This window comes from Megalobrama amblycephala, linkage group LG20, assembly GCF_018812025.1.
Source record: "Megalobrama amblycephala isolate DHTTF-2021 linkage group LG20, ASM1881202v1, whole genome shotgun sequence".
Lineage (NCBI taxonomy): Eukaryota > Metazoa > Chordata > Actinopteri > Cypriniformes > Xenocyprididae > Megalobrama > Megalobrama amblycephala.
The window spans coordinates 33,503,743-33,530,024 of NC_063063.1; the positions used below are offsets into that span (position 1 = coordinate 33,503,743).

Genomic DNA, 26,282 nt, shown 5'->3' on the forward strand with positions numbered 1-26,282 from the left:
ACGGTAAAACTCTCCAATATGATATATTCCGATTATAATACTTGATATGTAGATAAAGGACTGTGTATTGGCATAAACTAACTTGATCTTGCTGGAGTTTATTGCCGTTTCTAAACGATGTCATCAACTGTTAGATGCAGATATACACAGGGATTCTCTTTGTGCCAAACATTAATGCGCAGCGCAACTGCGCGCGCTGACTTCACATTGCTTCAAGCACACCATTCTGCACCCGGGATGCGCATTAGCGGTTTTTGCTGCTGTTTTGAACCGTTTCATATTATTATGGTTTTGCACACTGAAAGATTATTAATAGCCTATTTTGTTCTGTCGTATCTATAGCATGTTGCCCCATTTAAAAGCTGCACAATATATTTAAAATAAATGTATTTTAATCTTACATTAATAAAAATACATTCTATACATATAAATATAAATCTTTTTTATTTTTATTTTATAAGAATACAAATAGTAATTTTAAACTTTTTGTTAACATTTGGATTTTATAAAATTACTGTGCATAGTTTTTTTTCAAGAATTAGGCTCGCATACTTTTTGCTGCTGAATTATATACTCACCTAGTTTATTTATTTATTTATTGGTCAGCTTATGTTTATAAATTTGTATTCATTTGTTGTTTTCTGGATTATCAAAGAGTGACCATTAGTTGCACAAATGCAGATGTATAGATACAGGCTCCCACTAATAAATTAATTCAACAAAGGTAACCTCTTTTACAACATTTTTAATGGTTTAAATGTGTACTCTACATGTTTGTCCACTTATGAACGATCATTTAGTCTATGTTGTGTACATGTGTCCTACCATCACCAATAAATAAATTATTTTTAGAGCACAAAATTGTTTACAAGAGAACAAATTTCTTCATTGATCTAGTCACTTAATTTTGCTCTCAGAATGCACCAGATTTATGCATGTAAATTTAAAATGTACAAAACTTTCCTACAGGGGGGCATGTGAATAATTGTAATGGGATAATCAGGATATCTAAATCAGACAATATCATTGGGCAGTTGTTGGCGGGTGGATGATTTATTTTTAACAGTGGATTCAGGTACAACTCAACGCACAGACTTTTTCTTTGTTCAATTTGGATACTGAACATGGGTTGGAGCTCTTTATTTTGAACTCTCAAAGTTCACCAGATTAATGAATTTATCTTTAAAATGTACAAAATTTTCTTCCGGGGGGGCATGCCCCCGGACCCCCCTAGAGGGTGTGTGTCCCCCCCACTTTTCAAACCAAAGTTACACCCTTGCCATTGTGTATGAAATGTGCTATACAAATAAATTGCCTTGCCTTGCCTTGCCTATATTCAAAGTCATCTGAAGCCATTCCATAGCTTTTTTTTTTCTTCCAAGAATTAGGCTAGAATACTTTTTGCTGCTGAATTATATACTCACCTAGTTTACTTATTTATTTATTGGTCAGCTTATGATTATATATTTTTATTCATTTGTTATTTTTATCTATAATGAAGTGGTGTGTTTAGTGCATTCTGGATTGGTTAACAAATCAAAGAGTGACCATTAGTTCCACAAATACAGACACAGGCTCCCACAAATAAATTAATTCAACAAAGGTAACCTCTTTTGCTACATATTTTAATGGTTTAAATGTGTACTCTACATGTTTGACCACTTATGAACTATCAATTAGCCTACTATATGTTGTGTACATGACTAATGTGCCCAACCATCAGCAATAAATAAATTACTTTTAGAGCACAAAATTGTTTACAAGAGAACAAATTTCTTCATTGATCTAGTCACTTAATTTTGCTCTTAGAATGCACTAGATTCATGCATTTAAATTTAAAATGTACAAAACTTGAGAGCCCTGCTTTAATCATCTTTGTGATTTATTGAAGAGCCATAGAACAACACTGTTTTCATCAGGAACACACTTATTCACTTCTATGCGTAACTTATCCATACAGTACTCCTTGAGTCCCCCTAGTGGGCTGGATAGTGAAGCGCATCTTTCATGTAATACCCTGACACACGGATCATCCCGAACCCTAACCACAAAATACACATTTTACATTCATGAAATTAACACAGCCTACTACACCAGATTAAATGATTATGATCACATGATCACAGATTAATCAAGCATGATACACATCTTGACACACTACCAGATCAGCTTCTTTTCTATCGATGACCATCTCTCATTTTCATCGACTCTAAGGTCACTTGGTTTTGAGTACATGGACTCTTCAAGAGATTGACTAGTGGAAAAAAATGTCATAAATTTGACAATTATAGCTACACCAATTATCATAAATTAATGTAATTTATATATTATTATTACTGTAATTTATATAAATAGCTTTACAGGTAAATCAAAGTCTACCTTTCAATTACAATCAGCAATTAAGATTAAGCTAGCGAATGCAATAAAAGTCGTAGCTATATATGCCCAAAATCTTTGGGCTGTCCACAAAGCCTGCAGGGATACCCCTTTGGATCCCTTCTCCGTGTGGTGGCCATGCCATGCTTTAGGGCCTTTTTATCTTCTTTAGACCCATTCCTTCGTCTCCAGGCTATGGCCCTTGACACTCGTTTAATAGCCGCATCAGCCACGGCTGATGGAGGAGGGAGCACGGCCAAGGATGTTGTAAAAGACAAATAATAATCATAAAATAAAGTTATTTTAGACATTTGTTGACTTTCATTCTTTTACATTGATTCATACTTCATACAAATCTTCTGCTGTCTTCAGTTTTGAAGGCCACTGCTTGCTTGAGGATGGGATGGCTAGAGAAGTGTCTTTTTCCAGACTCTCTTTCCACTGCAGAAATAACTGGAGGCCGATGCGGTTTGCGAAACTCCGGGCCCTATTTTAACGATCTAAGCACACGGTCTGAAGTGTATGGCGCAAGTGCGCTTAGGGCATGTCTGAATCCACTTTTGCTAGTTTAAGGACAGGAAAAATGGTCGGCACGCCCGCCGCATTGTCTAAAAGGGTTGTCCCTATTCTCTTAATGAGTTATGCAGCTTCTTGGCTTGGCAAGCTCATCAATCTTCTTGCCAAAACCTACAGTACGCAAAGCATTATTATGATATGATAGACATACATAACATATAATTATGACTACATGTTTTCCTAATCTCATTTAGATATGTCTATTTCTTTGAACATCAACTAACTGATAAACCTTTTGCCATGTACCATGCATCAAATCTGTGCAAAATGCTTGGCCTACTCTGTCTGAGGAACCTCATCACACCAGGATGACTATCTCTTGACAGTCATTCGCACAGTCACTCCGCTCTGCTTTAGCTGTCTTAGGGTGCGTTCACACTTGTCATGTTTGGTTGGATTAAAACGAACTCTGGTGCGATTGTTCTGTTAGTCTGTTAGACCGCTGTTGTCTGCTTCCAAACGACAATCGAGACAAAGGAACCTGCGTGTGGTTGTCTTTTTTAAGGACAAACAAGCCAAAACGCCTCCTTGGGTGAACAGCCAATGTTCAGCGTGGATTTTGAGGGAAAAGTTCTCTTTGTCTTACAGCTCAATTTGCATAATTTATGATGGTTTCAGAATTGGTAACTTTTACTCCAAAAGACCTTAGAAGTAGACTAATGCATGGTATCGTAACAGAACATACATAGTTAATTAAAGCATCCTGAGAGAATTCATTCAAGATTAAACATGCCAGGGTGCAAAAGACATAAAGACATTGGAGTTTGACGATATATTATATATATTAATATATTGGTCATAATAAATATAAAATATATTTTCTTTCCGCAAGGGTTGGCGCAACCCGTTATAACTAATCCTAACATTCCCTTCTTAACTTCCTCAATAAGAGTACATTTCAAGTCTCATCCATCCCTCAAACTCTGATGATTGATTTCTGTTGTAAAAAATACAATAAAATAAATAAAAAGCATTTACATTTCTAAGGGTTATTAATATTGCATTTTAAATACAGAAATGATGTGGAAGATGGCTTGATTTAGTATTTCCAAGACGATCACATGAGAATGCGTATCAATAGTACGAGTTTGTAATCTCGTAGAATATAACTCATTTTGGCGTATATATTCTACGAGATTACAAACTCGTACTATTGATACGCATTTTCGTGTGATCGGGCTCAGTATTTCATATTTCTATGTTATTCCTCTCAAATTCAAGTCACTGGATCTTTTTTCTTTTGTGGAACCTGAAAAAAAATTATTCAAATACAAATTTTATGCTATTGTTTGTTTTGTTTATTAAGATATTTTGTAACAAAAATTACATATTTTGCATAATGCATATGAATATTTAAAGTAACATACTGTTATGAATGAATCCTTACAGAAGAAATAACTTTGAGCTTGACAAACAAAAATGTAATTCTGCAAGATTAACAAATTCGTAACTTTACTACTAAACAACTATAATTCTATACAGTGTAAAATAGTTTATTTCCCTTCACTGCGCACACATGAAATAGTTTTTAGGCTTTTACTTTTTATTTGCCAACATTTACTTGAAAATATTTAAGTTTGATTATTGAGAGGAATCTGTAAAATATGCTTAAAAAAGACTCAATAAAATAGTTTGAGCTTTACATCAATAGTATTAACAGCTTTAAAATAAGACACTCGTATAACATGTTTTTACAGAAAAATGATCATCTAATGAATGGCTTTCTGAGCTTGATAAAATTGTTAAACTCTAATTGTTAAACATTTAAAACAGTTACAGTTAAATCCAAATATAGTTTAACAGTTTCATTATTTGAGCTTATACATGCCTCATTTAAAAATTTGCTTTTATGATACTATACAATGTAAAGTCACTTAATGTTTCCATTTACCATGTAGACATGAAGTACTTTTTAGTTTTTGTATTTTGCACGCATTTATTCCATATTCAGCTTTTATATTAAGTAAACAAAAACTAGAGTAGAAAAACTAGTAATTAGACTTAGTCTGTAAACATACTTTTGCCCTCCACCAAAAAAAAATAAAAATAAAATCTTGAGTGCTTAAATGAGTTATTTCATTTACATCAGTAGTATTTGTAGGCCAATTCACACTGAACCACCAGATGGCAACAGACACTTTGTTGAGATTTGTCGGATCAGTGTGAAATTCCTGTTGGCATGGTCAGCTCTTGCTTTCACCAACTGAATCTGCTGAATCAGCATATGTTGGGTCGTGGAACATCTAAACAGTGACATACTGAAATCTGATGACTGTCTGCATTGGTCACGTCTGTCAGTGCAGGGTGAATTGGCCTTATGAAATTAAACATACAAAAACAAAAGTATTTCTGAACCCTAGAATGCATAAAGGGGGTCAAATCAACCTGGCATGCAGTGATTTGTTAATTATATTCTATCAATTAAAAAATATATTTGATATTCCATGAATTCTTAAAAGAAATTCTTCATAAAGAGGGGTCAAATTGACCCGTATTCATTTTCTATGGAATTTTGACTCCTCACAGTATTTTTGGATACTGTCAATAATAATATTTTGTCTTTATGGATTACCTTAAAAGCCTGTGGTGTCTTTTTTGAGCCCAAAAGTAGCTTGAATACACACATCTCCCTACAATATAGCAGGTGAAAAGAAGTATGGGCAATGAGTAACATGTCTGAATTCACAGTATTCATATAACATTAGACAAAAAAACAAAAGTACCCGGATAACCTACAGCTTCTGCTAAGATTTTGAAGTTCACATCCAACAGACATTTTACTATCCATATGGGATATTAAATATCTCACATGATAATGTTAAAATGGTGGTGGGTGTAGAACATTCAGATTGCATTCATACTACACATTCATTCTTGATTATTTATCTATCATTAATAGTGCTCTTTTTTAAGAATCATTCATTCAAAATGTTTGACCCTCATCCTTTATGCACTCTTGTTGGTATTTTGGTTCACGTGTTCTAGGGATAACGTGATGTCGCAGCGTTTTTCTTGGGACACTTTCGATGTTGTTGGCTTTGAGTCCACAGCGAAGACATCTGAAGCACTTCTTGTACTGCTGCCAGACCTGGACAAGAATGAGACGAGAGGAAATGAGTGACTTCATGACATCAATTAACCTCTGAAACTCATGAACCACACTGGAATGTGTTTGTAATAAACAGACAATAAAAGGTGTTTTTGCATTTTCTAGATTTCTAGATAAGACTAGATTTGCATTTTCAGAAGTAATGCTGATAAATACTGATGCTTTTTTTCTTTCATATACTGACTCTGGAGACGGTGAAATTGTTTTCCTATGGAGCAGGATGATAAAATGGCTAAATTCACTACTGAGGAAGACAATTTATCACTGTTGTATGCGAGATTGTATTTTTATCAGATAGAAATGTCACAAAAGCCTGAGCTGTTTTATCTCCTTCTAAACAAAAACAAACAAAAACAACTCACAGTTCCCTGACATAGCCTTCAGGAACCAGCCGGACACAACGAGAGTGACCACATATCCAATCAGACATGCGAGTCCACTGACAAAGGGCAAAGATCAACAGGCCCACACTCAAGAACAGCAGCCCCAAGATCACAGACACCCAGGTCAACAGGTCCAACGGTGGATTGCTCTGAAAACACATGTCAGAGTTCATGAGTGCCAAATCTGTGCTGTTCTTCAATGGTCACTATAAATGTTGACCATCCACTATAGACAGCATTTGAATGCTGCTAGTGCGTTCAATGCTTCAATCGTTTGAGGAGGTTTAACTTGTTCTCTTTCTTACCTGTGATGAACTGCTGGTTTGCACAAGAGTGAATGTCGACAGATGAACACAGGAACACACAGTGTAGTTGCTGTTGGTCTCTAAAACAGAACAACCATCTACAATCCACTCGCTGGTGTTCCAGTACACACAGGACAGAGAACCGCTGGGGTTGGAGTCCTGCAAAAAGAAGAAGGAGCATGCAGAAAATATTTCAGCACTGAATATTAGATGTTCTCAGATGTTCATCAGATCTCAGGTTGGTCTCTCACTCTGATGTGTTTGAGGGTGAAGTTGACTGGTTTGGTTAGTTTAGTGTTGGTGGTTTTGGGAAGAGTAACTGAGATCACGGTGGACATCATGGTTTTAACCGTATCATTTGATGTGTTGAAGAAGTCGGGCTTCAGTAGATTCTCCATTGTGTTATAACTCAAGAAAGCCACAGCAGCTGATCCTGTGTGACAGAAACAGAAGCATACATGTAATACTGTGTTAAAACAACAACAATATAAAAGTAAATGACGTATAGTGGTGATGGTAAGTCTCTTTCTACAGTTTCCTTTTTTTATTTAATCAAACTAAAATATTTCTCAGACCTTCGTTGTTGTTCTTGGCAATCCCAATGAGATCGATGTCCACAGAAGAACTCGTCGTGTCAAGTCGAGGGATTTTATCTAAGGTGACGTGTGGTCCAACCATGAAGACTTGTCCCTCTGATAATGAACAAACAAGTGGTTATGGGTTATACTAATTTATCTGCAATACTTTTCTTCTCTTTTTGTTTTTTTTATTAAAGTCCAATTTACAGGCAATGACAAACAAATATAATGTCGATTCACTATTGTTGGGTTTTCATCTCTGTTGTTGTTTGATCTAAAATGTCCTTAAAATCATACCCTGTAGTTGATTATTACTTTAAACTGCACAGACTTTCAGTTTTATTGTTTAGTAAATGTCTTGTGAATGTTGATTGTTTTAGGTAATATATTCAGAAAACACATTGTGATGTTTTGTTGTATTTTCTTTTTTCTTGGTTTTTCAAGGCATATAACAAAAGACAGATGAAATTGCACCAAAATACTTACTTTTGACATCTGCAACAAAAAATACAGGCACTGTTTTCTGCTTTCTAGACTATATAGGGTCCCTGACATCACATACTATAATCTTAGTTTCATCATCAGTAATAACTGTTTCTCACTTACCTACAGTGGGAAGAGTAAAACTGACATTGGCACTCGTGTCTGTTGGCTTCACCAACGTAGATATGAGTTTCTCGCTAGTTTTTAACACGCGGTTTCCGTAGGAGGCTAGTTCAGCTGGGCTGACTGATGAGGATGACTCTAAAATCTTCTCTGAAGTGTTGATGGCCATAGTCAGAAATTCGGTCACAGTCTAATTTATTGATCAGAGAAATACAGTCGTTGTACTTGTAAACATTAAGAGAGGGAATATGACAGAACTGTCAATCATTATGTAACTGACATTGATTTTATTATGATTTTTTTTTTTAAATACTTACATCCAAAGGAAGCTCTTGATTTGTAATGTTCTCTATCTGGTCAAGAAGGTTTTGAAAACATCCTCCAGAGTTCTGACTCTGAAAACACAATTAAGCTTTATGAATAAAACTGAAAGACTCTGTGCACTGTGTACATTTAAATATTCGGCTTACCCTGCACTGATCCAGCATGTTATCCAGACCTGTAATGAGGGAATTCATCATTATAACATGAATGCAGTAAAATAAAATACCACATTTCAGTCTAGAAACATGCTTACCTGTAGTAGTTGGACTGAGTGTGGTTGGGCTGGAGATATTATACTCGCAGAAGCAGGAGGAGGCGGTACTACTATAGCATGTACAGGTGTCATTATTGCCAATGCAGGCACAGTTATCACTCCAGCATTGGTATCCATACTGGTTTTGGTTCTGATATCTCCGGTAGTTAAAATAATGCACACTTGTGTTGCAGTGCATGCGGTACTGAGCACCAGTGCAGATGTACATGTTATTAAAAAACACACATTTAGAGAGCCTCAATGAACTAACTGAAGTAGGGATAGTGATGCTATTGTTGTACGTCTCACAGAAACAGGAAGACAAAGTGCTACTGTAACATGTACAGGTGTCCTTATCACCAACACAGATACAGCCAGTACTAATGCACAGGTATTGGTCTTGGTCTTGGTTTTGGTACTGATATCTCCAGTAGTAGAAATCATGCATTCTTGTATTGCAGTACATGTGATATTGAGCACCAGTGCAGATGTACGTGTCATTATAAAGCACACAGCCATAAGCTGGAGCAACTTTTCTATTGAGAGCAGTGATATTGCTGTAAGTTTCACAGAAGCAGGAGGACAGAGTGCTACTAGAGCATGTACAGGTGTCCTTATTACCAACACAGTCACAGTTATAATTCCAGCATTCGTACTGGTATTGGTTTGGGTAACTATATCTCTGGTAGTTAAAATAATGCATTCTTGTGTTGCAGTACATGCGGTACTGAGCACCAGTGCAGATGTATGTGTCGTTATAAAGCCCACAGTCATAGACTGGACTCACTGCTGCAGGGATAGTGATGCTATTGTAATTTGTACAAAAGCAGGAGGATGACATATTATAGTAGCACGTACAGGTGTCCTTATTACCAATGCAGTCACAGTTATTATTTAAACAATGGTAATGGTTTTTATTGTAATGGAAGTCATGCACACTTGTGTTGCAGTACATGTTGTACAGAGCACCAGTGCAGATGTAGGATGTGTCGTTATAAAGCCCACAGTCATAGACTGGAGTAACTGCTGTCGTGAGAGCAATGGTATTGCCATAAGTCTCACAGAAGCAGGAGGACAGAGTGCTATAGTGGCATGTACAGGTGTCCTTATTACCAACACAGAAGCAGTCATTACTCATGCACAGGTATTGGTCTTGGTATCTATATCTCCAGTAGTAGAAATCGTGCGTGCTTGTGTTGCAGTGTATGCGGTACTGAGCACCAGTACAAATATATGTATCATTAAAAAGCACACATTGAGAAACTCTCAATGGACTAACTGCTGTAGGGATAGTGATGCTATTGTTGTAGGTCTCACAGAAGCAGGAAGACAAAGTGCTACTAGAGCATGTACAGGTGTCCTTATGACCAACACAGGCACAGTTATTACTCCAGCATTCATACTGGAATTGGTTTTGGTACTGATACTTCCAGTAGTAGAAATCATGCATTCTTGTATTGCAGTACATGCGGTACTGAGCACCAGTGCAGATGTACGTGTCATTATAAAGCACACAGCCATAAGCTGGAGCAACTGCTCTATTGAGAGCAACGATATTACCGTAAGTCTCACAGAAGCAGGAGGACAAAGTGCTGCGAGAGCATGTACAGGTGTCCTTATAACCAATGCAGTTACAGTTATTATTTAAACAATGGTAATGGTATGTATCGTAATGGAAGTCATGCACACTTGTGTTGCAGTACATGTGGTACTGAGCACCAGTGCAGATGTAGGATGTGTTGTTATAAAGCACACAGCCATAGACTGGACTAACTGATGTAATGAGAGCAATGGTATTGCCGTAAGTCTCACAGAAGCAGGAGGACAAAGTGCTACTAGAGCATGTACAGGTGTCCTTATTACCAACACAGTTACAGTTATTATTCCAGCATTGGTACTGGTATTGGTTTTGATTTTGATAAAGGTAGTAAAAATCATGCACACTTGTCTTGCAGTGCATGCGGTACTGAGCACCAGTGCAGATGTACTTGTCATTAAAAAACACACATTGAGAGAGTCTCAATGGACTAACTGCTGTAGGGATAGTGATGCTATTGTTGTACGTCTCACAGAAGCAGGAGGACAAAGTGCTACTAGAGCATGTACAGGTGTCCTTATGACCAACACAGGTGCAGTCATCACTCATGCACAGGTAATAGTCTTGGTACTGATATTTCAGGTAGTAGAAATTATGCATTCTTGTGTTGCAGTACATGTGGTACTGAGCACCAGTGCAGATGTACGTGTTGTTATAAAGCACACAGCCATAAGCTGGAGCAACTGCTCTATTGAGAGCAACGATATTACCGTAAGTCTCACAGAAGCAGGATGACAAAGTGCTACTAGAGCATGTACAGGTGTCCTTATGGCCAACACAGATGCAGTCATTACTCACACATGCGTATTGGTCTTGGTACTGATATTTCAGGTAGTAGAAATAATGCATTCTTGTGTTGCAGTACATGCGGTGCTGAGCACCAGTGCAGATGTATGTGTCGTTATAAATCCCACAGTCATAGACTGGACTCACTGCTGCAGGGATAGAGATGCTATTGTTGTAATTAGCACAGAAGCAGGAGGATGACATATTATAGTAGCACGTACAGGTGTCCTTATTACCAATGCAGTTACAGTTATTATTAAAACAGTGGTCATGGTATGTATCGTAATGGAAGTCATGCACACTTGTGTTGCAGTACATGTGGTACTGAGCACCAGTGCAGATGTAGGATGTGTCGTTATAAAGCACACAGCCATAGACTGGAGTAACTGCTGTCGTGAGAGCAATGGTATTGCCGTAAGTCTCACAGAAGCAGGAGGACAAAGTGCTACTAGAGCATGTGCAGGTGTCCTTATTACCAACACAGTCACAGTTATTGTTCACACATTGGTACTGGTGCTGGAACTGATAATTTTGGTAGGAAAAATCATGCATTTGTGTGTTGCAGTACATGCGGTACTGAGCACCAGTGCAGATGTACATGTTGTTTTGTAGCACACAGTCAGGGTCTGTGACTGGACTAGCTGCTGTTGGGACAGTGATGTTATTACCATAAGTTTCACAGAAGCAGGAGGACAAAGTGCTACTAGAGCATGTACAGGTGTCCTTATAACCAACACAGTTACAGTTATTACTCCAGCATTGGTACAGGTGTTGGTTTGGGTTTCTATATCTCTGGTAATAGAAACTATGCAATCTTGTGTTGCAGTACATGCGGTGCTGAGCACCAGTGCAGATGTACGTGTCTTTATAAAGCCCACAGTCATAGACTGGACTCACTGCTGCAGGGATGCTTTTGCTGTTAGTCTCACAGAAGCAGGAGGAAGTGTTACTAGAGCAGGTACAGTTGTCCTTATTACCAATGCAGCTACAGTTATTATTTAAACAATGGTAATGGTTTTTACTGTAATGGAAGTCATGCACACTTGTGTTGCAGTACATGTTGTACTGAGCACCAGTGCAGATGTACGTGTCGTTATAAAGCCCACAGTCATAGACTGGACTAACTACTGTAGGGATAGTGATGTTATTGCGAAAATTCTCACAGAAGCAGGATGAAGTATTTTTGTAGCATGTACAGGTGTCCTTATTACCAACACAGATACAGTTATTACTCATGCACTGGTATTGGTTCTGGTTTTGGTATCTCTGGTAGGAGAAATGATGCATTCTTGAGTTGCAGTACATGCGGTACTGAGCACCGGTGCAGATGTACATGTCATTATCAAGCTCACAGTCCAAAACTAAACTGACTGCTGATCTTGATTCAGCGGCAGTGGTGGATATTATACCTGAGGATGAGAAAGATGTGATCAAAGTAAACACAAATACCAAACCAGGTGAATTTCCAGCATGTTTAGCACACTTATTTTAATTTGAAACACATTTTAAGTTTAAATTGTTCTTTTAAGGGGGGCCCGGCAGGAAACGTTTGGGTATAATATTGATATAATGTTTGAAACATCTTCCTTCAGACAATTAGACTCTGGTGACAAATATTTCAGGTGTCTATTTATTGTCTTGGTGACTTGGTGACCACATAACATCACCTGACCATTCTGTCGGCCAATAAAATTGGGATATTTTCCACACGTGCTTCCGGCACTGTTTATTTGTTTTGATTCATAGAATCCATAATTTAAAATGTAATAAATATTTTCAAAATATCTCATTTGAACATGTATGAATTTGTAATGCATTTTGGAAGGGAGATTAACAGGTGTGTTAAATTGTTTTCTTATATGGACAACTGCTTAGAGTTTTGACAGTGACCAAATACTGAAGATATGAATGTAACCAATTATTTAAACAAAAATGTAATACTTTCACAGGGTCAACAGACATTTGTTTAAAGGAAACACTTCTTATTACACTTACAGAGGCTTAAAGAGATGACAGTCAGCAGTGACCATACAACACCTGGCATAAAAAAGACAAAAATGAAAAGGTTTAATGTTTTTTCTATTGTTAGAATTCTTTCACATTGCACACAAACGTACTCGGTTACTAACGTAACCTCGGTTCCCTGAGATACGGAACGAGTACTGCGTATGGGGAAAAGTCTCCCTTTTTCCCCGTTACTGAAGCCTTTTTCAATAACGCAGTGTAACTGCACCGTCATTGGTTCACTCATAGACAAGTTGTTGAACCAATGACGGCGCGGCATAGCTGCGCGGCCTATGGTGACAAAGCGTGCAAACTTTCCCACCGAAATGGGCGGGGTTAAGGGCTATATAAGCAGGCGTTTCGCCATAGGATTTCAGGCCATATCAACTGCGATGACACTGAAGCCGCAGCCTTGTGGCACGGCAAGTAACGCAGTACTCGTTCCGTATCTCAGGGAACCGAGGTTACGTTAGTAACCGAGTACGTTCCCTTTCGATACTTCACTCGTACTGCGTATGGGGAACGAATTCAACCGCGCCGTGCCATGGCAGAGGACAAGTAAGAAGGCCGAAGCCGCCGAACCCTTGTTACACTACAAGAGGAGATAACTCCCGTATTGGCATGAGGCGGAGCTCGACAGAGGCCGTCGGGTCACACCGAAAGGACCCGAGCTTGTAAGGTCGGGACATCCAAATGATAAAACCTGACAAAAGTGGACGACGAAGACCAGCTGGCCGCCTCACAGATGTCTTTAACACTCTGAGGTCTAAAAACGCGCCGGCGCGTTTTGCAGGTTTTTTTTCACATTGCAGCAAAACAGACTTAAAATACTCTGTCATTTGTTGTCATAGAGACATAAGTAATACATCAATTGAAAATATAGAATATTTCCTTTTATTTGTATACACTCAGAGTAAAAACAAAATGTTGTGCTTTTTGTAAAATAAAGAAAACTAACATGATGCGTGATCTCTCATCTCCCTCTGAACGAAGTCCAATCTGATAGTTCTCAGAAAATGAAGTGTAACTTAGTGAATACTAATCACAAAAAATTCATACTTATGTCTAACAAAACGTTGAAATGTCAGGTTTTAAATCGTGCAAGTCAAATCGAAAACAAACATTCTGTGTTTATGTAATCTGTATGAAAAGAGAGCCATGTCAGAAGTCCGTGATTCAGCTCATTACCCACTAATGCGGCCACGCCCACGGAGCCAGCGCTATTCACAGGCAAATTCAGAGACAACACATGCATTCATCATCTCAATCGTGTATTTATTGCCTTGAAAATTGTTTATCTGGATGAAAAAGCCATGGTTAGCGATCTCTGGAAGACATGCAGTAAATTCCTGTTTGTTTTCTTCTATTGATAAGTTTTAAGTGAGTTTTTGTTTCTTTAGCGCCCTCCGGCTGTAGTATGAATTGGTAAACACCATTCATGGAATATCGTCTTCTTCTTAGGTGAATTTGTGGACTAAAATGCACAGAGCGCCCTCCGGCTGCAGTATGAATTGCAAACACCAGCGCTCATAGAGATAACAATGAATATTAAATAAAAAATAACTCCTCTGTATAGAAAATTGACATAAACATATGAAAATCCTATATTTCTCCAAATGTGCATGCTTTTAAACTAAAAGCCTATATTCAGACTCTTTGCATCACAGAAATACATTATATTTTAAAGTATAATATAAAACCATTATTTTACATTGTAATAACATTTTTCTGTATGTTTCATATACCATGATGAGCTTGAGACATCACAGAAGTTTTTTTTCACAGCCTACCTGACTGAAATGCCTCATTAATATGCAAGTCTTTTCAGGTCATTACTATTCAATTCTTTTGTCTTCACAGGTGAGAATGAGCCATTATTCATGGAGATTCACGCCTCCTCGCATACCGTGTTTCTTGGCAAAAAGTGTCTTACAAAAACTAAATCAGTATATTGTTATAAATGAAAGAGTAGTCAGCATAATTTTTACATAATTTTGAAGCAAAAACTCTAGTCTACAACCTTCAATACCCAAAAGTCTTGTGAACACAGATTTAATATACTTTTATTGGCCTTATATCAGTGACTTAAGTTTTTTGTTTTTTCAGTAACCACGCATAAACGTTATTCCTTCAAAAACACAAACATGTACACACATGTTCCTCACATATTATGGTAGCCTAGTTTGTGCTGAATACAGTGTAATGACACTTGTGTCATTAATATGTTTATGAACAACTGAAAAAAGCACAAATGTCAGGGCATGTCAAAACTTCTCCAGGCCCCAAATCAGCCTCAGACTCCAGAGGGTTAATGGAAACTCCACTGGACCAGGCCCAGGAGGAAGCCATTCCTCTAGTGGAGTGGGCTCTAACTCCTATGGGACAATCAATGCCCATAGAGGAGTAACAGAGAGCAATAGCGTCGACTATCCAACGCAAGAGACATTGCTTTGAGACCGAAGACCCTTTGGTGCGGCCACCAAAACAAACAAAGAGCTGATCTGACTGCCTGAAGGGCTGTGATCGCTCAACATAGATCCTCAATGCCCTGACAGGGCAGAGCAACTCCAGCTCTTGCTCATCCGAAGAAGGAGGGAGTGCAGAGAACGAAATGACCTGTGCTCTGAATGGGGTCGAGAGCACCTTGGGAACGTAGCCATGCCTGGGTTTCAACATGACCTTGGAGTCGTTAGGCCCAAACTCAAGGCAAGCAGGGCTTACAGAAAGGGCCTGCAAGTTGCCAACACGCTTGACCGATGCTAGTGCGAGTAGCAGAGCGGTTTTAAGCGTCAGGGGCCTGAGGTCAGCTGAACACAGTGGCTCAAAGGGAGACCCTTTAAGAGCTCTGAGGACCAGTGAGAGGTCCCAAGTGGGAACAGTGAGGGGACGAGGTGGATTCAATCACCTAGAACCCCTCAGGAAATGCACCACAAGGCTGTTTCGTCCCACTGACTGGCCAGCGATAGGAGCATGAAACGCTGCGATGGCTGCTACGTAGACTTTAAGCGTTGAAGGGGCGCTCCCCAAATCCAAACGCTCCTGGAGGAAAGACAGTATCAGAGATACGTCACACTCCACAGGGTCTATGTTGCGTGGAGAGCACCAATCAACAAAGACCGACCATTTCTGGGCGTAGAGGCGTCTCGTGGACGGGGCTCTCGCCTGAGAGATGGTATTTAGCACGTCCCCGGGGAGGTCAGCCGGCTCCCATCGAGGGACCATAGGTGCAGAGCTCAGAGCTCTGGCTGTGGGTGCCAGATCGTTCTGTTTGCCTGAGAGAGGAGGTCCCGTCTCAGGGGGATGGGCCACGGAGCTTTCGTGGAAAGCCTGAACAGCTCTGAGGACCAAACTTGGCTCCTCCAGAGCGGGGCCACAAGGAGGACTCTGTGTTTGTCTTCCCTGACTCGTCTGATGACCTGCGGGATCAGAGCGATCGGGGAAATGTGTAAAGGAGGGTGCTGGGCCAAGTGTAGGCCAGAGCATCGACCTCCTTCGAAAAATAGGTTGGGCAGTGAGAGTTGTCTTCTGAGGCGAAGAGGTCTACCTCTGCCTTCCTGAAGAACTCCCATATCTTGAGAACCGTCTGGGGATGGAGCATCCACTCGTCTGAGGGGACGTTGCTCCGAGATAGCATATCTGCACCCAGATTGGTCTTGCCAGGTATGTGAGTCGCCCTGAGCGACCGAAACCTCGGCAGTGCCCATTCCAGAAGAAGCTTTGCCAGAGCGCATAAGCGGCTGGACGAAAGACCGCCCTGGTGATTTATGTATGACACCACTGTCATACTGTCCGACTGGACTAAGACGTGGCGTCCCATCAGGTGGGCCTGAAACGATTGAAGGGCTTGCATCACTGCCAACATCTCGAGGCAGTTGATGTGTAGATGGCTCTCCTCGTGGGACCACGAGCCGAAAGCCGGTCTGCCCTCGCAAAGAGCGTCCCAACCCGAGTTGGATGCGTCTGTGGAGAGCACCGTCCTTCGTGACACCGCCTGTAGGGGTACTCCAAGACTGAACCAAGCAGGGTTCATCCAGGGTTTCAGGGCTGAAAGACAGGCCTGATTGACCTTGAGACACAGGCGGCCATGCCGCCAGGCGCGAGGAGGGACCCGAAACTTCAACCAGTACTGTAGAGGCCTCATCCGAAGAAGGCCGAGCTGCAGAACTGGGGAGGCGGAAGCCATCAGCCCTAACAGCCTCTGGAAAAGCTTCAGAGGGAGGTAGGCTTTGTTCTTGACGGAAGCTGCGAGCTGCTGAATGGCCAGAGCATGCTCTGGCGAGACTACTGCCGTCATGCGGACAGAGTCGAAAACTGCCCCCAGGAACGATATACGTTGGCTGGGAAGCAGCAAGCTCTTGGTTAGGTTGACCCTGAGACCCAGGCACTGTAGGTGGCTGAGGAGCACGGATCTGTGGTGTTCCAGCTCGGCTCGCGAATGGGCCAGGATGAGCCAATCATTGAGATAATTCAGAACTCGGATTCCCATCTGTCTCAGTGGGGAAAGCGCCGCGTTCATGCACTAGGTAAAAGTGTGAGGAGCCAGAGACAGCCCGAAGGGTAGGACTGTATATTGGTAAGCCACGCCCTCGAATGCGAATCTCAAGAATCGCCTGTGGTGGGGGGCTATCTGGATGTGAAAGTATGCATCTTTCAGATCCAGTGAGCAGAACCAGTCCTCGTGACAAATCTGTGCGAGGATCTGCTTCAGCGTTAACATTTTGAACTTCCGTCTCATGAGGGAGCGGTTCAAAAGTCTGAGATCTAGGATGGGTCTGAGACTGCCATCCTTCTTGGGGACCAGAAAGTAACGGCTGTAAAAGCCTGACTCGCTCTCTGAAGGGGAGACTATTTCTATAGCTCCTTTCCTCGGCAAAGCCATGACCTCGGCCCAGAGTTTACTGAGGTTTGAAGTACCCCGCCGAAGCGTGGGGGCCTTCGGGCAAACTGGAGCGAGTAGCCCCGACTTATGGTCCCTAGGATCCAACTTGACACCCCGGGGATGGCCTGCCAGGCCTCGGCCCGAGTGACAAGGGGTTGAATGGTGTCGGATGACGGGCCGCCTGGTAGGGGGCCGTACATCGAGCAGAGTGGAAGAGGAAATTTGCTCTCTTTTTGAGGAAGTAAAATAGTGTTCGCCATGAAAACTGCATTTTGTGTGGACGCAACATTTGTGGGCCCAGTTACAACACAGAGCATTTCTCCCACGCCCGGAATTAAACGAGGCGGAGGAGAGACTGCACGAGGGAGCTTTTGGGGTGGTCCGGTCGCAACGAGACATTCCCCAACCCTCTTCCTTCCTGGTGGATCAGGACGACTTCGGAGTCACCGGGTCCAGCGCAATCTTGGGCCGGGGTCCCTGGCGTCTCGGGAAGGAAGGGTGCTTTGCGATGCTCCTTAGGCGGCGCTGCCTGAGAGGTAGGGGGAGCAGGCTTGCTCTGCTGAGCCGGAGCAGGCCTGGGGCGGCTTGAAGCAGATGCAGAGCTGGAGCGCTTGGGCAGAAAGTGTCTCATGGAATCGCTCAGTGAAACCCTCTACCGCTGGCCCAAAAAGACCGGAAGGAGAGACCGCATCCAAAAAGGCCGTCTTATCCAGATCCTTGATCTCAGTCAGATTGAGCCACAGATGGCGCTCAAGTACAACCAGGCTGGCCATGGACTGACCAATGGCCTGGGCTGTGGCCTTTGTGGCCCGCAGGGCTAGATCGGTGGCGCTGCGAAGGTCCTTGAAGGCAGGTGCGTCAACGCCGGACTCGTCCAGGGAGTGGAGGAGCTTGGCTTGAAACACCTGGAAGATCGCCATGGTGTGGAGCGCTGAGGCAGCCTGGCCTGCGGAGGTGTAGGCTCTTCCAGCCAGGGTGAAGGTGGTTCTGCAGGGCTTAGAAGGAAGGGCCCTCTTAGTTTTCCAGCCCACAGCCGCGGGAGGACAGAGGTGAGCTGCCACTGCTTCATCCAGGGGCGGTAGATGCTCATATCCCTTTTCTTCCTAGCTGTCCACAGACGTGAGGGCTGAATGGTGAGTCGTATGTAAGCAGGCAGAGTAGGGAGCTAAGACGACTTAGTAAGCTCCTCGTGCACCTCGGGAAAAAACAGGGCGGAGCGCTGGCGAGGGGCCTGGCGACGACCTGGCAGAAACCACTCATCCAAGCGGCTACGCGACGGCTCCTCCGGCGGGGCCCACTCGAGGTCAAGCTCCTCCACAGCTTTGGATAGGATGCGGAAGAGTTCGGCATCCATACCCGGGCCGTGGTCAGTGGGCTCCAGAGGAGGCGGAGGGGCATCCGACTCGCCAACCCATCCTTCTGTTTCAGAAGCCGCGAGGGACATGAAGTCGTCGAGCGGCTCTTCGTCTGATCCGTCGAACGAGACGAGGTCGCTCGCATCTGCAGAGGGACGCTGCTCAGGACGGGTGAGCGTTCTCTGGTGGGAGAGGGCAAGGCACGCGGGGGCTGAGCAACTCCGGGCTGGACCGTTCTACCCCGCTGTCTCTTCCTGTCCGGCTCGCGGGAGGAAGGAGACGGGAGGGCACGAGCGGTAGAGTCGCCTTCAGTGAACAAGGCGACCCGCGAGTGCAGAGAAGCCAAACTCATGCACTCGCAGTGCGGGCATGAGGCTCCAGCGAGCGTGCCTTTAGCGTGGGACTTGCCCAGGCATGCGACACACTCACCGTGTCCGTCGTTCTCGTGCAGCCTCTGCACGTACCACAAGCGGGGCTCTTTTAGAGCGGCGAGGGCCGCGGGAAGCTCTTTTAGAGCGGTAGAACCGCTGGAAATTTGCTCTTTAGAGCGGCAATAAACCGCGGGAAAAAGCTCTTTTGAGACGCGCTGAGAAGGCAGCAGGAAGCGGGAGGCGGGCGTCTCTAGGACGGCGCTCTGGGCGGCAGTCTGCGAGGGCGCTGTCTTCGACCGGCGAGCTCAGCTGGGTCCGCTGCAGGAGCCTCTTCAAACGGCGGTGAGAGCTTCTTTCCAGGCGGCGAGCTTCTTCAGGCTTCAACGGAAATCAGCGAGGAGATGCGTTGTCGTCGCTGAAGGAGAAAGGACTGAAATCCTATGGCGAAACGCCTGCTTATATAGCCCTTAACCCCGCCCATTTCAGCGGGAAAGTTTGCACGCTTTGTCGAATGAATGAACCAATGACGGTGCAGTTACACTGCATTATTGAAAAAGGCTGTAGTAACAGGGAAAAAGGGAGACTTTTTCCCATATGCAGTACGAGTGAAGTATCGAAAGGGAACATTAATTGTTTTTCAAAGCAGATCTTTCACACTGACTGTTAGACACTGTTAAGTTTCAAATGATTAATGTCTGATCGAACAGTTTTGGAAATATCTGGTGTCATACTGATTAGTTTGGGCAGTTACAAAACAATTAGTTGAAGTTTCTTATTGTAAATGTCTCTGCGACCCTACTTATTATTAATTATTGCAACATCACAAAGTTATGTTGTAGCAATGAATCCAAGAATTTCACTTTTTACAGATGTGACAACATAACTGGTTGTCACAATCTCTCATGGATTTGTTCTTGATTGGATTAGACCAGTGGTTCCCAACCATGTTCTTGTTTCATGTCTTTTATCTGACACACCCATTTCAGGTCTTGGAGTCTCTACTAATAAGCTGATGCTTGAATCAGGTGTGTTTGATTAGGGAGACATGCAAAATGTGCAGTGTTGGGGGGCCTCCAGGAATATGGTTGGGGACCACTGGATTAGACCATCACCTTTTATAACTGATACCACCAGGCAATTGAATCCTCAGCAATAAGGATTGGGTCAACGGAATTGGATCCATAGGATCTAGGTGTTATGGATTTGTGGCTCTCCCTTTACAGTTGGTGAAGCCAGTGAGGTGAACAACAACGATTCCAATAAGTAGCTATTCTCTGGTAGCCAGTCCCTTCCTGTGCATCAGTTCTCATCCATCACCAAACCGGTAACAACCATCAGAACCCAGCTACCATCTTATCAGGGCAAGTCGGCCAAGCACAGTCAAGTGTTGGCTCCAGGCCCTGAGCACAGTCCAGTTTTGGCTCCATGCTCTGAGCACAGTCCAGTGTCGACTCCAGCCCCTGAGCAGAGTCTAGTGTCGGCTCCAGCTCCATAGCACATTCCACTGTTTGCTCCAGTCCCTGAGCACAGTCCAGTGAGGGTTCCAACCTCTGAGCACAGTCCAGTTTTGGCTCCATGCTCTGAGCACAGTCCAGTGTCGACTCCAGCCCCTGAGCACATTCCAGTGTTGGCTCCAGCTCCATAGCACATTCCACTGTTTGCTCCAGTCCCTGAGCACAGTCCAGTGAGGGTTCCAACCTCTGAGCACATTCCAGTTTTGGCTCCAGGCTCTGAGCACAGTCCAGTGTCAACTCCAACCTTTGAGCACCATCCATTGTCAGCTCCAGCTCCATAGCACATTCCACTGTTTGTTCCAGTCCCTGAGCACAGTCCAATGAGGGTTCCAACCCCTGAGCACAGTCCAGTGTCAGCTCCAGCTCCATAGCACAGTCTACTGTTGGCACCAACCCCTGAGCACAGTCCAGTGTTGGCTCCAGCCTCTGAGTACAGTCCAGTGTTGGCTCCAGCCCCTGAGCACAGTCCAGTGTCGGCTCTGGCCCCTGAGCACAGTCCAGTGTCGGCTCTGGCCCCTGAGCACAGTCCAGTGTTGGCTCCAACCCCTTAGCACAGTCCAGTGTTGGCTCCGGCCTCTGAGCACAGTCCAGTGTCGGCTCCGGCCCCTGAGCACAGTCCAGTGTCGGCTCTGGCCCCTGAGCACAGTCCAGTGTCAGCTCTGGCCCGTGAGCATAGTCTAGTGTCAGCTCTGGCCCCTGAGCAGAGTCCAGTGTTGGCTCCAGCCCCTGAGCACAGTACCAGAGAGTGAAAACCCAGAATCTTTTCTATTGTGTGAAATCCCTGAGTCTGTTCCAGAGAGTGAAAACCCCAAGTCCACTCCAGAGACAGCTGTTCCAGAGCCCCCTCCTGAGAAATCTGTATCAGAGCTTATTCTTCCTATTTACCCTGGCCTATTTGAAGATGTGGTCCTTTTTTGTATGTAGCTGTTACTATTTGTGTCTGGGTTATACAAACATTCCTCCAGTCTTCCACCCAGGAGCCCACTCCAGCCTCAGAGCTCTGTTAAAAGCCTGCTAGAGCCCATGAGTCTGCACCATAGTCTGCTCCAGCCCCAGAGCCCGCTCCAGCCCATGAGCCCACTACAGAGTGCATTCCACCCCATGAGTCTGCTCCATGAGTCGGGCACCTCTCCGATCCTTACTGGCTCCCTGAATTGCCAGCACCTTCTTGGCTCCCTGCACTGCCAGCACCTCCTTGGCTCCCTGTACTACTGGCGCCTCCCTGGCTCCCTGAGCTAACAGCGCCTCCCTGGCTGCTACTAGTGCCTTTTTGTTAGTGTTGCCCTGGAGGCTTCTTAGCCTGCTGGCACTACCCATGTCATCTGCCCATTACCTGCCACTCCAGGCTTCTGGGATGGGGGAGTAATGTCACATTTTAATTGTATTTTCATTATTTACATATTTAAGGACACTTAGTTTGTTTCTCTGTGTTTTCCTGCTTCCCTTTGGTCTGTGTTCACATGCATCGTTTGTTGCTATGGTGATTCATTGTTTCATTAATTAAAGGTACACCAGGTTGTATTGAATTAGGATCCATTTGCAGTTTTTATTGATAAGGAAACACAACAGGGCAAGGACAAGGCAGAGGCATAAACAGGGACAGGCAGAGATCAGGGCAGGCGGCAAACAAACAGTCCAAAGACAAGCAGAGATCAGGGCAGGCAGCAAATGTACAGAATCCAGGAACAGGCAATGTTCAGGGCAGGCAGCAGAGAATCAAACACGAGGAACAGTCCAGTCAAACACAAGAATAGCAATCCACAATAACGCTCAGAAATGATCACAGGGGCAAATCAAGACTTCGCATGGAGGTGTGGGTGCAAGTGTCTTTTATGTGTGAGTGAGTGATTGTATAATGGGTAGCAGGTGCAGGGTGATCAGTCCAGGGTATAAGGGTAGATGGGAAATGGAGTCCAAATGATGTGTGAAATCCAGGATGGAGTGCCCTCTGGTGGCAATGATGGGCAGTCTCACTGGTGATCGTGACAGTTACTACATGAAAACATCCCTGTATTTATTTAAAAAATACTGTATTGTATACACATTATTGTATGCGAGAATCGCGCAAATGACACTACGGAAAGCAGAAAGTGTCCGACTTCATTGCTGTGTCCGAAATTACCTCCTATACCCTTAAATAGGACACTGTTTGAGGAGACAGCCATTTGTATTTGTGTCCAAACTATAGTGGACTCATCCAATCCCACAATGCACCGCAAATGATGAGTCTACAACCGATGCACGCTTAACGGATACAGAATATGCATAATGTACTGTGAGGGTCACACGTTAAATTAATTTTTGCGTCCGACCAGAAGATGGCGCTAAATCATCCATCTATCCATTAATTTGCAAAATCGCTGGTCCATTGTGGCTACAGCATAATAACATACAGGTATAAAATCATTTTTAATGGTTTATACATGTTACTTTCCATGGCAGAGTTCAACATTTTTATCTGTTTGAAAATTTTTAGTGTTCGTATTCATTCACTTGTTTTCATTCACTCCTCCAAAGGCCTTATAGTATAATGAGGGTACTATAAGGGTGATTTTGAATAGCATACATTTATGTCTCAGTTTTTTTCAACTGCAAGTGGCAAATCTCACAGATTGGTTACATCCAGCCACAGCCGATCAGTATAATTGTTGCAGTATTAATATTTAGCTGGAAACGATTAGATTACTGTATTATATGTATATATGTATTTTGAATATAACACTTAGAAAAATAGTCCATTACAGCAAAGAAAACTATAGCAACAAAAGTTCATTTTAATTTATATATTATTAATATAAAGTCCTCCAAGGACATTTTCACTACTGTCTATACCATTAAGAGACACTTCTTACTTGCTTTTGCTTGTTAAAAGAGAAAACCTTTTGTTTTTGTTTTGTGGTTACAGTTTTGAGAAATGTCTTTTCTGGGATTGGGAAACATGTTACTGATAAATAAATGTTGAAGTTTGGCTCACTGAGGATGATAGAGTAATGATCATGCATGACACTTAGATGCAACTGTAATGAACTATAAATTATAATTAAAATTATTAAATACACATAAATTTTTTTTAAGAAAATTACTCATGTATTCTTTAACCAAAGCTTAGTCAATTGTCATATATTTAATTCACAGTCAGTTGCCTACTCAAAATACACAATATTTTTTTTCTAAATCAAAACAGGAAAAGAAAAATACTTACTTTTAAAACCAGTGAACACCATTGTGGAATCTGATTGTCCACTGTGTTTAATATTTATTCAACAAACCACATCAGGCATTGATTTTCTGAAATAAATTAAGAGATAAAACAAAAATTAGCTGTGATTAGGAGAGTTTAACTAGTTGAATCAAAATGAGCTACAGGGCTGAATTACTATTTCTATTTACTAATATACTATTACTACCAACTTTACATTCACCTCTTTTTTTTTCCTTTTTTTTTGAGAAAAATAATTGTGTAGAAAAAAATTTCACTCAGAAATAGCTAGTAAACTGTTTTTTGTTTTGTTTTTTTAATATCTCATTTAAATATCTAATAGTCTTTTCCTCATTTATCAAAAATTAGTGACAATGGTGATGGCTCTGTTTCGAAGGAAAAAAAACTTTTTTTGTAGCAAGTTATTTATTATTATTTCCAATTTTTAATTTTTTAATTTCCTAAATTTGAATTCAAGAATGTAAAGAGGGAGGGACTCACCTGATATGAGTTTACATGTAGTGATCTTCACCCAACTAGACTGACTATATTTGTGTCAGAAGTTTATAATGATAGTTATCTGTTCATCTGATGATGAAACATATTTAGCATATTTTGCTGAAATTCAAATTTATATTCAAATGTATGCACAAAAACAGAGCACACACCAAGATGCATTTTCAACAATATATCAAAAGAATACAAAGATCACATTCAAATATATGTATACACATTTACATACACATTTCTAAAAAACATTTTAAAACACAATTGCAATTTCTTCTTGTTATCATCTTCATATTTGTCATGGCACATATTTTGTACTCAACTATGTTGTGATGTGCAAAGACAACATCAGCACCACATCTATTTACAATACCAGAAACCCAGGAAAAGTGACCAAAAGCTTATAGAACTGCTCCTCATTAACTTCAACATGTCAACTTCAACAAGTTTTGTTTAGTCATACAGGTTTGGAATGACAGGTTGAGTAAATGACAGAATTTTCATTTTTTGAAAAACTGTCACTTTAATGTGATGTGATTTGACAGCATGTTTTGAAAGCAAGAATCATTAGAGATACGACCCCATGAAAAACAATAAAATCCAAATAAGGCTTAAGGCATTTTCAGCATTTACAGGGGCTAGTCGATGATCCTTTTCAGATAAAGAAAACCATTTCAAATAACGCATGTCTAACTTCCTATTTTTAAAAAATGAGATTTAAATAATAATTAAAAAGAACATTGTATAATAACATAAATAAACACATAAACAATAAATAGAACATTATTTTCCTATTATTCAATTATATACGAATTTATTCGTATTATTCTAAGCATATGACATTTTATTTACAGCGGACAATCATGAAGTCCCACGCATGACCTTGCATTATATCCATATCACTTTTCGCATGTGTTTTGGTTGTGGAATGTAGTTTGCGGTCCAGACATAGTTGATGGTGATTCTTCCTAGTGTAAAGTAATGCAATGCCCTGTCACCGATCCATCATGCAATCTGCACACAGCAGCAACTGAATGCTATCCTAGTTAGTCGTACAGTGTCAAAAGAACAGTGATCTGATGACTTAAAAATCGTGCAGTGTGAACTCAGCATTAGGGGGCTTTCACACTGGGCACGTTTGTTGCAGTCCGAGTCATTGTGTCAGTGTTAGTGATTTAGTGATCTTTCTAACGCAGCGTTTTACAGTTAAGTAGAGTCTCAACCTCACTACTACTGTATCTGCTTTAAGACAGTCATTTAAACAATATTTTTAAACCAATGTACAACAAACATTTAATGTTACTGAAGTAGACAAGTTCAGCTGATCTACTTTGTCAATGCACAGGTGTTTTTAGTTGCGAACTCATTCTCTATCAACTGCAAGGCGTGAGTGAACGGTGGCTACAATCAAATCTCATGTCAGGTCTCAGCTCATGTACGCAAGTTTTTGAGTTAGTGTGAGCTTGTGTGCAGCATAGTAAATCTGGTAGAGAATTGTAATGAGGGCATTTTGATCATTTCGATTTTTTTCCTGACAAACTACCAAAGCTCATTAGTCGA

At 41.9% G+C, this 26,282-nt stretch overlaps 1 protein-coding gene across 2 annotated transcripts; it reads right to left on the reverse strand.

Annotated features, from left to right (window-relative positions):
- Positions 1-4,237: 4,237 nt before the first annotated feature.
- LOC125255514 lies at positions 4,238-24,769 on the reverse strand. 2 transcript variants are annotated; one of them, XM_048170817.1, is made up of 12 exons: positions 24,717-24,769; positions 24,219-24,304; positions 12,889-12,930; positions 8,511-12,302; positions 8,404-8,432; positions 8,251-8,328; positions 7,934-8,123; positions 7,325-7,441; positions 7,001-7,182; positions 6,750-6,908; positions 6,424-6,593; positions 4,238-6,040 (listed from the first exon to the last, which is right to left on the reverse strand). In XM_048170817.1, the coding sequence occupies exons 2-12, from the start codon at positions 24,238-24,240 to the stop codon at positions 5,899-5,901; spliced, it is 4,923 nt and encodes a 1,640-aa protein (XP_048026774.1). In that variant the 5' UTR covers positions 24,241-24,304; positions 24,717-24,769; the 3' UTR covers positions 4,238-5,898. The 2 variants fall into 2 exon arrangements, with proteins under 2 accessions (XP_048026774.1, XP_048026775.1); XM_048170818.1 differs by lacking the exon at positions 12,889-12,930 and having other exon boundaries at positions 24,717-24,759.
- Positions 24,770-26,282: the final 1,513 nt, after the last annotated feature.

Excerpts from the sequence above, each read along its gene's own strand:
- LOC125255514 (XM_048170817.1), bottom strand. The coding sequence starts at position 24,240 with ATGGTGTTCACTGGTTTTAAAA. Across the intron at positions 8,124-8,250 it reads ATCAAGAGCTTCCTTTGGAT|ACTGTGACCGAATTTCTGAC; the intron begins GTAAGTATTTAA and ends TCAATAAATTAG. Across the intron at positions 6,909-7,000 it reads TCACCCTCAAACACATCAGA|GACTCCAACCCCAGCGGTTC; the intron begins GTGAGAGACCAA and ends TTCTTTTTGCAG.